General features: G+C 41.7%; 1 protein-coding gene across 1 annotated transcript in view; it reads right to left on the bottom strand.

Annotated features, from left to right (window-relative positions):
• The window catches only part of adcy5 (adenylate cyclase 5), an 85,582-nt gene extending 79,701 nt beyond the window's left edge, over positions 1-5,881 (bottom strand). Inside the window, exon 1 of the mRNA XM_008432387.3 lies at positions 3,775-5,881. Coding sequence (XP_008430609.2) covers positions 3,775-4,773 — 999 coding nt within the window. The 5' untranslated portion in view covers positions 4,774-5,881. The remainder of the gene's footprint in view (positions 1-3,774) is intronic.
• Between the last annotated feature and the right edge of the window lie 7,135 nt (positions 5,882-13,016).

Below are 13,016 nucleotides of genomic sequence, written 5' to 3'. Positions count from 1 at the left end.
GCCTGGAAGTACGAGCACACCGGTGCTGAAAAAAAAAAAAAAAAGTTGGTCGGCGTTTACCATCAACGGATGGTATGTGACATACCATCTGTTGCTAAGTTACAGGAACACAGAGGCGAGTTTTCTGAATATGCAGCAGAATGCGTCAGCACCGGTTTATTGAAGACATCCTCAGCTGGCCTACATCCACGCTCGTTTCACATGAAATTAAAAAGCAAGCATTGGGAAGCTTCCATAGAGGATGAGGACAAATTATGGAAGAAAAAATAAATAAATCTTAAGAGTTCAGAATCTGGTCAAAAACCAGATTATTGTGCCATGACTCTAAGGTGGATAAATATTTAAAAAAAAACAGATATTGTGGGCATCTGTTTTGAATTTCCACACATTACAAGCAGCACAATTAGGCAGCCAGAAAACCCATTACCATTGGAATCCTGCCAACTGGGTCTGCTGGTCTGCTAGCATGTACTGAGTCAGGAATCAGTTTTATACTCACAGACATCTGAACACGATCACCCTCAAAATCCAGTTCATGGGTAAGCATTTGAATCTGTGAATTAACATGAACACATCCTTTAAAAAAAATGAAGAAATTAATCCAAAAAAATATTTTCTCTTAACCATAATAGACAAAAACTGTTTTCTATATCTTAACTCACTCATGTTTCTTTATGTGACAAATATTTAATGACTGTTCATATAAACCGAAAACAATACCAAAACCTGAATTTGCTCCAAACTTTACCACCCACTCTCCAAATTCACCCCGAAGACCAAACACGGCTCCCTCTACAGTTCAGAAACGGAAGTGCTCTAAAAGGGGAGAAAAGCTTTGATATCAACAGAAAATACAACTGAAAAAGATGCACATTATAAGGAAAAGCATGAGAAATACTGAATATTTAGTAACTACCAACAAGCAACAAGGTTCTGAGTGAACGAGGAGAGGAGATCAGATATGAAAACAGCAACACGGCGCGGAAACAACATCAAATCCAGCAGTTTGTTCCCACGTCAGCGTGTGAAGAAGACCAGCGTGGCTTCCGCTGGAAACACGAGCACAACAAGCCGCCGTCCACACAATCACACCATAAACCAGCCTGGACTTTGCTTACGTAACCAAACATTAGACCTCGAAAACAAAACAAAGAGTGAAACTCCAGGCTTTCCGCTAATTGACACATTCTTTTGCAAGTTTACAGTGCAGAAGATCCTTTGATAATTGAGATGGCGAGATGCTTCGTTGAGTTTCTAAAAAAGGCGTTTTAACTAAATGTCCCCTGCAATAAAGACGCACTCGCTGCTTTTGTTGGGATTTGAAATAACGACGTGCTCACTTCGGACTTTGAAAAGTAGTGTCACCAAAAAAAATTAAATAAAAAAATTATACACGCGACTATTAAATGTAGCACTGCTACTGAAAAGCACCGGTGGTATATGTGAGGCCACCATCTCTGAATGGCTCACAAACCAGAACAGGTTTTTTTTTTTTTTGAGTGGCCAAGTCAAAGTCCAGATTTGAATGTGATTGAAACGCTGTGGTGTAGCTTGAATCAGGCTGTTCATCTTAGAAAACCCTCCAATTTGGCACAACTGAAACAACAATTCTGTCCAACGAAGACCGGTCCAAAATTCCTCAGCAGTGACATAAAAGATCTTTTCACACAAATCTTGGGTGGATTTTAGTTTTTTTTTTTTCCTTCCCATTTCAAAAATGCATTTCTATTAACAAAACTTAACTCAGATATATATAAAAATAAACATAACAGGAGAAATCTGTAAACTTAACACATCCTCCAAAGTCCACGTTCTTCAGGGACGTCCTCGGATGCAAGAGACGCTGAGGCTCAAAATTCCCCTGCTCATTTAGGCATTCTTATGAAAGTGCTTAACAAATAAGAGCCGTGCTGTTAAAAGTGAATGTTTATGACGAGCTCCACAGGGCCAAAAAAAAAAAACAAAAAAAAAAAACAAGGCCTGCAAAAGTGGCAAGCCGTTTTATAGCAAGGCGCAAACAACAAAGGGTGCAGCAGTTTGAGGGTAAGAAGAACACAATGAGCTGGAGAAAGTCAACTTTTCCACTGAGTGCATCTTCAAAAAAAAAAAAAAAAAAAAAGAGCCGGGTAAATGAAACCAGCATGTGTCAGCATCCCTCTACTCGCCATGAGAAGTGCTTACTGAAACACCAGCAGGAGTACCGGGACGTTATGACATGTAGCAGAGGGACAATGACAAAAACAGAACATCCTCTGAAACCGGCCCGACTGAGCTCATTACAGAACCACATTTGTAAAACAAGAACATCTGTCATCGGTATTTACTTCCCTTCATGGCATACATCTCCAAAAGTGACATTCGACATGCAGATACTGAAAGGAAGCTTTGGGTAAGAAAGAAAAAAAAAAAAGAAAATCAAGCAGTGATCAGTCAGCTGTCACTCTGCAACTTGGCTACTATCTGTAAAAACTCTTTGAGAATGAACATCTCTTTGAAAATCAAACAAATGCAAATTTTTCTTTAAAAAAAAAATCTGACAAAAAGTAGCAAAGCTTACATGCAGTCCTCCTCTTAACCATAGTTAAAATCCAGATCACACAATTTATGCACAATTAGATATTTCTGACCACAAAGAATCCAATTCTGATTCTTGTCAAACTGTGTAATGGTTCTGTTAAGAAGAAATATGACAAATATGGATATGCAGCTCTCTGTCTGAAGTAACAATTGAGCCAAACAGAAGAGAAAGGCAGAAATTGAAGTTTTACTCTCACTACAACGCAGAAGTCATGTAATAATAAAACAAAAAATAGAGGGGAAAAAAGGACATCTAACACTAATCTGGTAGAAACTGAATAAGAAATGTCACAATGACACACAAAAATGTGTGTTTTTTAAATCACTGTTCCCAACTCAAAATAAATTGTAAAAAAATAAATAAAGGATTTGTCAATAAGGGCTGCACAGTGGCGCAGTTGGTAGAGCTGCTGCCTTGCAGCAAGAAGGTTCTGGGTTCGATTCCCGGCCCCGGTCTTTCTGGAGTTTGCATGTTCTCCCTGTGCATGCGTGGGTTTTCTCCGGGTACTCTGGTTTCCTCCCACAGTCCAAAAACATGACTGTCAGGTTAATTGGTCTGTCTACATTGCCCCTAGAGTGTGTGTGCATGGTTGTGTGTCTCTGTGTTGCCCTGCTACAGACTGGCAACCTGTCCAGGGTGACCCTGCCTCTCACCCAGAACGTTAGCTGGAGATGGGCACCCTCCCGACCCCACTGAGGGCCAAGGGTATCAAGAAGATGGATGGAGTTGTCAATATTTAAAATTCATCCCAGTATCAAGCCAAAACATGTTTCATATTAAAAGACAAATCTCCTTCAAATAATTTTCATATTTCTGCAAAAGTGAAGTAAAAGCTTCTTCTGATCATGACCCAGCAGGCTGATTCCACTGAATCTAAAAAGCTTAAACAAACAGGCCATCAGGTGGATCTTAAAGGAGTTCGATTCAACTCTATAAAAGACAAAGGAGGTTGTTGTTTTTTTCACTCCCCTCAATGCAGAAACGTGCCTGCCTGTACAGAAATTGATCAAAACTTTTCAGCATCACAGTAATAATTAAGTGGAAAGGCGCTCAACAAGCTGTCGGTTTAGACTCCTGTGCGGTTTTTGGTTTTTTTGTTTTCTTTTCTTTTTTACGCACGACGAACCGCGCGCGTAACCCCCTCCCACTCCCCCCAAAAAAACCTCTCCAAATCTCTATCCGCACAGATCACATACCTGCTTCCACAGAAAGCTGTCCACTCCGTTTAACACCCAAGAAAGGGCCACGTGGATGGCGGAGAGAATAACTCCAGTGATGACCGCGGCGCGCATCCTGACGGGCAGCAGCGTGTAGATGACATGGATGAAGAACACGGTCCACCAAATGCCCTCCGAGGCGCTGCGGGGCCGCACCAGCAGCACGCCGATCACCTGGATCACAATCACCAGCAGGATCACGGCGTAGCACACCATCCACATGTGGTCCTGGTGGAACGCGTTCCGGTTGCACACCACCATGAGCACCAGCGTGAGGAAGATGGCCAGGGAGAACACCACCGCGTAGGTGACCGTCGGAGCTCCGGAGCAGTGGAAGGCCAGCATGACGGTGAAGACCAGCACCAGCACCCCCATCAGCATGGTCAGGCTGCTCTGGTTGAGGCGGAAGAAGTAGCGCTGGTAGAGCCGCTCCAGCTTCTCCGACTGGAACTTCTTGGACTTGAAGACGTGCATGACGCTGACGCAGCACGCCACCAGGGAGACGTTCACCTCCGGCATGACCCCGTCTTCCTCCCGCTCCCCCTTGTTGTTGTCGCTCCGCGATTTGGCTCGGCGCTCCTCCAGACCCAGCTCCACGGACTTGGGTCTCACCTCGGCTAGGTCGGCGCGCTTCGCGGACGCGGGGTTACTGTTGCCGCGGCTCTCCGGCTCCTCGCCATGGTCCTGCCAAGCCGAGCGGGACCTGAAGCTGACCCTGCTGCTGACGGTCGTGGAGGCTCGCCCTGGAGGAGGCCGGCGCTCCGGATCGACATCCTCCGCCTCCTCCTCCCCCTGCTGCTGCTGCTGCTGCCTCCAGCGGCTGTTGGTGCGGGTGAGCTTCTTGCGCGGAGATCTGGCTGAGTATGGGCACCCGTTGGCCACTGAGTCAGCCTCTCCCCAGGCTGACCTGTGCTCGGTCCCTCCCCTCAGCCCGGGCGCACCGAGTCCGGGCGGGCTGACGCTGTTTGATCTGGACATTGTGCAGGACGCAACGGATAAACAGTCACACAGGAAAAGTTTCGCTCCACTGACCGCGTGAGGAGGAGGGGGGATAAGAAAAAAAAAAAAACAAAGTCAGGGGACTATTCAGTCACAAGGTTGACTCGGTTTAAATGTCTCATACAAAGTGAGCTGTTCATCTTTGAGAACGATCTAAATATATTTAATGCTGAAAAAAAAAACATTAATTTTGAAAAAAGTGGCCCAAAAAAATCCTTTGGGGTAAAAAAAAAAAAAGGGGAAAAAAAAGGGAAATCAATTGAACATGACAAGTCACAGGGGGGAAGCAGCGCTTGATCCAGGTGGATTTGGCTCTACATCATCGGGGCCCCAATTAGCGCTCATCCGTGGAGAGGTTGCGCGGCAGCGCGCCTTGTAGATGGAATAAATGCATTACGCAACTCGGAAGATCCCCGGAGATCATAGCGCAGCGCCATCAGTTACACCGTGAATCCATTACGGCCGATCTGCTTCCTGTACTCCTGTGGTCGCCTCCTGCGATGAGCATCGAAACAAAACCAAAAAAAGAAAGAAAGAAAGAAAGAAAGCGAGGTCCCATGTTGGCACCTACGATCTCCATGCACCTGTGCTTTGCAAAAAAAAAAACGTTTTAGCCTTGACGGTAGCCATACGTTTGGCCAAAATGAGGCATCATCATCGTCATCATCATCATCATCATCAACAACAACATCACGATCATCTCACAACACGGGGAGCAAAGAGGAGAGAGCTCAGCCGCTCCTCCTCGTCCTCCTCTGGCAGTCGTGGTCAACGGCACAGCGTGTGTCGCCGCGCCAGCAGCTCATCGTCAGCCCGCTAACGCCGCACAGTCAATGACCAACAGCTGTCCATCATCGCCGCTCAGATCGCTCACTGCCGAGGTGTCCGGCGGGCTGCAGGCTGTGGATCCGCAAGCCGGACAGCGGCAAGCATTTCACAGGGAGCGTCCGCGTCCTTCGGGTGCTCAGAGCGTGCTCCCGCAGCCTCCGGAGAGAGCCGTCGGTGTCCGTTCCGAGCGTGGCATCACAAACAAATCCACCCCCCCACACAACGAAGAGACAGATCCCCGCCGCCGCTGCCGCCGATTGTCACTCGATCATTCAACCAAGTGTGCTTCCTGTGGCCCGCCTTTCCGCCGCGCTTCCATTGGAAAGGGGAAGAGGGTGAGTCACTCTCCGGAGAGCTTCCATTGGATCGCGGGCCGATCAATCTCTCTCCCCCTCTCCCACCACCACGCGCCCACGATCCGGAGGCTGCGCGACCCCCACGGACGCCTTTCAATGAATTGGCGGAACTCAGCGGCCCCGCAGCTGGAACAGCTCGCACACGCAAAAACCACATATGATGGACCAACTAAGGGGTCGGATGTTTTTCCTCTTTGCTCCAATGGCTTCTGGATCTCAATAGTCAACACACTCTTAACTCCAAAAGAATAATACAAAAATATATACACACGTAGTCTCTACTGCAGTTTTATGTTTCTCAATTGTCTCCTTTTGGTGGTTGAAAACTTAAAAGGCTCACTTTTCATTCATTTGTTAATGATGTTCCTCCCTCTTCAGTTCAGTTCTTCAGTTGTTTTTAAATTGTAAATCAGTTTTCTTTTTTTTTTGTATAATAAAAAACCTACATCAAATTAGACTACTTGGCTCATTAATCGTTTTTTCAGTCGCGATTCCTGGAAGAACGGGGCCAAGGGCCAGCCACATTTAACGGGCCCCATTCCAAACGCGGTTTTACATTTCCAAATTACACATGGAAGATACACAAGAAAGCAAAAGATAAAAGCGACATCTTTCAAATTTACAACCATATATTTTTATTTGTTATACTGTTCCTAAATAGTCTTTTTTTTAATAAGGTGGTATTTATTAAAGTGTGTATTTGTTTCTTAATTTCAACAAGGTTTGTGGTTGTGTCTTAAAAAAATGTCACGTAATAATTCTTCTGTCATTTTTGTTTGGAAAGTAGCATTACAGGCCATGCTATTGTGGTAATTTATTCAAATCAAAATCAGTGGTGGCTCTTGGATGAATGGTGCCATGCAGGGGCGCACATTTCTCACAACCTTCGCTCAACTAAAAACATATGTAATCATGAGTTCAACACTTAATTTAGTCAAGTCCTGTGTTGTTCCTTACTGCAGAGGCGAGACAAATGGAAATCTCCAGATTTAGACCACTCTCAAAATAAACACGATAGAACAAACTAAAATATGTACTAAAGAGTAAAACAAAAACCGACAAGACCGATGTCACCGTCTGCTTTCATCCCATAGATTGTAGTTCCTAGAGGAAGTTGTTACTTTTCCCTGTCACTACAGTGCACTCACCGGTACAATGAATTGCCGCGACGTCAATTGCCCGCTGTACCCAGCCAGCATACCTATGTGGGCCCCAACTGGGTCTAAACTGGGCTAGAATATGGGTAACAAGTGGGATTGTCCACGGGTTCCATGATGGCCCCACATGGGTTTGCCCAGGTAATTTAAATGGGTGCCGACTGGGTTTCGAGTGGGGCCCAGATGGGTAACTTACATGAGGCCCATCTGTGACCCACTAGGGTGCTTTCAGGAATATTTCCCTGGGCCCCAAATGGGTGTAAACTGGGCTAGCATGGGTAACAAATGTGTATTTCCACATTTTCCATGAGCGCCCATATGCTGTAGCCCATATGGGTTTAACAGGCCCTGACTGGGTTTTCAGTGGGAGCCAGATGCCTTATTCCTGTAGGAACAATGGGGTGTTTCTCACCTAACCTGGAAGTGAATTACATTAATAGATATACAATCTTAATCAACAAACCAAAGTACTAAAATGCTTTAGCACAAAACTTGCATATAAGAAAAGAGATTAAATATTTATTTTTGTCAAGGCTTTTATTTAGTCATTTGAAATATTGTCAGTTTTTTAAAAACTCTTCAACTACAAGAACTTTATTAACACAGAGCAAATAATGCCACAACAAGAAATGAACTGGTAAAAAAAATAGACAACATTATTCATATGGCATATGTGAAAATAACAGAAACTAGTTTAATATAACAAATGTATAAACATAGATCTATATGTAGATATATAATTATATCTAGTTATCTATATCACTAGATATCGAGTTATGTAAATATATATTTATATCTGTAGATATAAATATATACAGTGCTGCTTGAAAGTTTGTGAACTAGTTGAGTAGTTTAGATTTTTCTTTATTTTTACCATGATTTTCTTATTTTCACATTACCAGTTTTTAAATATGAAATGTCAGGTTTATGTTCATCAATTCCATTCACTTGTTTTGAGGAAAATGTGTGAGTTGAAAGCAAACTAACTGGAAAATGGAATCAGAGCATCTGCAAAAGTAAATGAACCACAGCTGCACTGGTAAAGTCAACTAGGTAAAAGACTCAGGTGAAACACATCAGAGTGCTCAAGTAATCAGTTAGACAGACAAATCAAATGAGACATCCTTGGGAAAAGTTTTGGGCCGCACTGGTTGAAAGGGAGAGGACCAAAGTGATTTGGTTGGTTGTGTCAAGGCATAAAGAAGAGATCGACAACGCTGAGAGGAAAGGAGACATCTGAGGATATCAGCAAGGTGGTGACAGCCCATCAGTCTGGGGAAAGCTACAGGATCATCACCAAAAGATTCCAGCTTCATCCATCCACTGTAAGACAAATCATTTACAAATGGAGGGCACTAGGCATCACCGCAACCCTGCCCAGAAGTGGACAGCCACCAAAACTTCCTCAAAGAAACACCAGAAAAATAATAATGCAGGTAAAGGCCAACCCACGCATCACCTCTAGAGAGCTGCAGACCTCTCTGTCAGCATCTGGGATAAATGTACATGCATCTCCAATCAGGCAAAATATCAATAGACATGGTATTCATGGGAGAGCTTCTAGAAAGAAGCCTCTACTCTCAAGAAAGAACAAAGTTGCCCGTTTAAGCTTTGCCAGAGAGCACTTTGACAAACCAGAGGCTTTCTGGAAGTCCATTCTCTGGATGGATGAGTCCAAAATTGAATTATGAATTATTTGGCCTCAATCAAAAGTGCCATGTTTGGAGAAAAGTCAACATTGCATTTACAGAAAAGTACCTCCTCCCTACAGTGAAGCATGGTGGTGGAAGTGTGAAAATCTGGGCCTGCTTTTCTGCCTCCTGACCTGGACGACTCCATATGATCCAGGGAACCATCAATTCCCAGGACTATCAACAAATTCTTGACCAGAATCTCCTGCCATCAGGCAGGGAGTTGAAGCTGGGACGGAAATGGATTATGCAACAAGACAATGATCCAAAGCATTCCAGCAAAAGGAATGGCTTAAGAGAAAGAAGATTTGCACTCTGGATATGCCCAGTCAATGTACAATGTAACATTAATGAGATTTGCATCTTCCCCTTCACAGGGCAGACATGCTTGCAGACATCTGCCAAAGTCAAAGCACTCTTGAGTCATTATTATTATGTACATATTAGAGGTGTGCCGATCGATCGGCCACCGATCACAATCGGTGGATTTCCGTGAAAAAGTGTATGATTGGTGATCGCCGATCACGGTCACTTGTTGCGGATCACATGTATCTCATTTGCAGCCTGCGTGTGCAGCTGATCTACTCTTTCTGTGACACGGCGCAAGGGCGCAACAACAAATCCTGTCGTATGGAACTATAACGCTCTGAGTGAATGGGGATGTTTGCGTGTTGGGTTGGAAAATTACCTTGTCAAATGCACCAACATAATGAATCTAATATGGCATTTAAAAACTTGGGAGTTTGGCTACATCGAGGCCCAATGTAGAAACAAAAGGACATCTGGAGTGGTCAGATAGAAGTTAAAGCAGCGAACAACTAGTGACATTCACCCAGATTAGCATCACGGCCAGAAAGCTCAACAAATACACCGAAAAATGATTTTGGTCGTTGCGCCAACGGTGTAAGATGCTGGTTCTGCTCTCGTTCTTGAACCGCCACTACTGGCAATAATATTTCGCAGACGTAGCGCTGCTCAACCTCCACCCAGCAGTGAACTCTCACACCGAAAGTCTGCTTAAAGCTGCAGCATGTAACTTAAACAAAAATATTTTACATATGTATTAAAACTTTTGCTGTCCTAAAATAAGATAATCTCTGAAAATAATCGATCTCCTCAACCTCCTCCCTATTTCTGCAGAATTACTCAGCTCAGTCAGAAACAGCCAATCAGAACCAGTATTAATCATCTAGCCAATCAGAGCCAGTATTAATCAGCTAGCCAATCAGAACCAGTATTAATCAGCTAGCCAGGCTATCAGGAAGTTATGATTTAGTAACTTAGGATTGTTTATCGTACAGCTCATTTTACTGCATCATCTATAGATCCTCCTCCAATTTCTGCAACCACGGCAACCTTAAGTATAATGACAATTACAAGACAACATTTTAAAATTGATTTGTTATTGCTTCACACATAGCTTATATACTTACTTTTATACATGGACAAAATATTAATGGTTAATATATGTATCAATTTAAGTCACAATAAATTTTGAAGGATTAGGAGGAAAAAGTAAAGCTAAGAGAACCAAATGGGTAAAATAACAGAGCAGCTCAAATGACAACTAGGGAGACAGAAGATCTAGAGTTGTGTGTTACAGAAGTCCCTGTTCCACATTACCTTCTAGTCACTTTTCTGGAATATCATCTGTTTGAAGATCGGATGTTGCTTCTGCCTTTGCAAGCCTTTGTCGCGCTTCTCCATAGTACTCTTTAGAAAATAATTTTTAAAAAGTATTAAAACACTGGTAAATCTCACGCTCCCATTTTCATTGACCAAACAAATGGCTAGTTGAGACCTAAACACCAGACTTAATTTGTCATGCAGTTTGTTTTTTTCAGTCAAACTATGACAGAATAAAACGCTTTAAAATATCACTTGCACAATAAAACAAACATGATTTTAAAATATTTACTACAATGCCTATTTGAAAATGATGAGACCCAGAACAGTTTGAAACGCTCTGCATTCAAATATTCTTACCTTAACGATGGCAGATGACTTATTGTGTGTGTGTTTTAAAAATATATATTAAAAAAAAAATCACCTAAAAGAAAAGCAAAAAAAAAAAAAAAAAAAAAGAAACAAGTAATTAGGTCTCTTTTGGGGTACTCCGGTCATCCGAACCATTACGAACAACACGTTTTAAATAGCGATTTAAAAATCTCCCTAAAATTTGATACAATATAGACAAAACAGACAGAAGTGTACTTACAGATTCTTAAGTAGAAGGCCAGCCAACCTGGCTGGCTCAATATATATTTTTAAAGAAGTATAGAATTTAAAAGAAAAAATCTCAATAGCCAAGTGTCAATTTTCTCATTTTGATGGAGAATATTAGCAGCGATTAGCCAGATTTACCAAGCTAGCTCTGATAAATGCTCACATATGGGAGCCGTCTGTGATACGGAAGGAGGAAATATAGAGATGTGAGAGCTTTAAATTTGTTTTATTTTTCTGTTTAAAGACTGACTGAATGGTCTATTTGTTTAATTTCTTACATCTTCAGATTATTTCACATAACGTTTCATATTATAAATAACTAACAGTTGTTTTAATCAATATTAAGGAATTATTTACTTAAACAAGTTTCTATATCTTGCTCAAAAGTTTCTTATTAATCAGTTTTGTCTTATTTTAAGTGTGCTAAGATATGTTCACTAGAAACTGGACAAAAGGAATACTTGGTACAATTTTGCCTTCAAATGATAGAAATTCATTCAACTTTACTGATCCCAAAGGGAAATTAAATGTTGCTATAACTCATATAGATTTGATTAATGATAACATTACCCAAACTACGAATTTCAGTAGTTAAATTCAAACTAATCAAACTCAATTTCGTAGAAAATAATCCTAAATAATAACTAATTAAAATGGATTTTAAACACAGAAATAGTCTAATTATGGTAAGGCTGAACAATATTACAATATCATGAAATAAGTGTCTTATATCAGTCTGTATTAATACTTTTTTATTAGTTTTTCTGTTTTAAATATTTGAAATACTTAACAGTTTTATCCATAGTTTTCACACCACAATGTTTTTTAATTGTTTTTTTTCTAAGCAATTACACTGCAGTGACCACTAAGCATTAAAGGGTTAAGTTTTTTTGCAGTTTCTAAGTCACACTTCTTTAACAAGCGAAGAAGCCAACATGAAATGGGAACGTTTTCAATGATTGCTGTCCCATGCATTAGCACCCATACCTAAAAACATAAAGTCATTAACAAACTACAGTGATAAAGTAGTAAGTCCACATTGTCCGTCCCTGAAATGTAGGCCTCAGGAAACTTTGACCTGGCTTTACCATTTTTCACGTCGATCTACCACTTCAGAGATGTTGCTCTCGGTTGTTTTATTCTTTTGGTATAACAACATTGGTATTCAGTGAGGTCCCAAGAGTAGCTCAGTCTTTCAAAAAAAATAGTTTTGTAGAGTCAGTCTGCATTGCTACATCCGTTTACCTGGGAGTGAGTGGAAAAACCTGAATGAATTGTAGAGTACAGAGTGTATAAACCGACACGTCAAACCGTAGACTTAGGTTTGCTGTCGTCTCCCCATGACGATTCAAAGACAAAGACTTCATCCTCTTTGGACTTGCTGGTTCACATGACAGGCTAAATATATACTCCAGACTTCAGGACACAAAAAGAAAGAGTGGACCATCACTGTGGCTTTCCACGCTTCTAATTTTCATACAGCTGCATTTCTTTTTCATGAATAGCAGCCTGGTTGGTTAATGGATTTAAAGACTCTTTGCTGCTTGCATGACATGCAATGTTTCCTCCTACATGCTGTTAAAGTGACTCACAGGGACATTAAGTCAAAACACACAAAACAGCCATTCACTCTCTGTGCGCAGATAATGAGGAGTATTACAACAGCAATTATCAATTTTAATGATAGCAACACAAACACAACAGCGAATGTGCTTTACCATGTTTTAGGTTTATTGTAAATATATATATGTATACTCAGTGATCGTACCCGTCAGTCTGCTGACGTCCTGCAGAGGTTTGGTATCAAAACTTTTATTCGACAGAACCAGATGTAAAGAAAAATACCATGCTTACGTTTTTTTTTTCTCCCATTTTTTTTCTTTTCTTTTTGTTTGTTTGTTTCTTGGGTTATGAGACAAGTCATCGTTCGAAGCGTCTACATCAACGCTTTCATGCAGTTTTCA

The sequence above is a fragment of the Poecilia reticulata genome, chromosome 2 (genome assembly GCF_904066995.2).
Source record: "Poecilia reticulata chromosome 2, P_reticulata-male-v2, whole genome shotgun sequence".
Lineage (NCBI taxonomy): Eukaryota > Metazoa > Chordata > Actinopteri > Cyprinodontiformes > Poeciliidae > Poecilia > Poecilia reticulata.
Note: the sequence above shows the minus strand (reverse complement) of the source record. Positions and strands in the feature narration are given on the sequence as shown.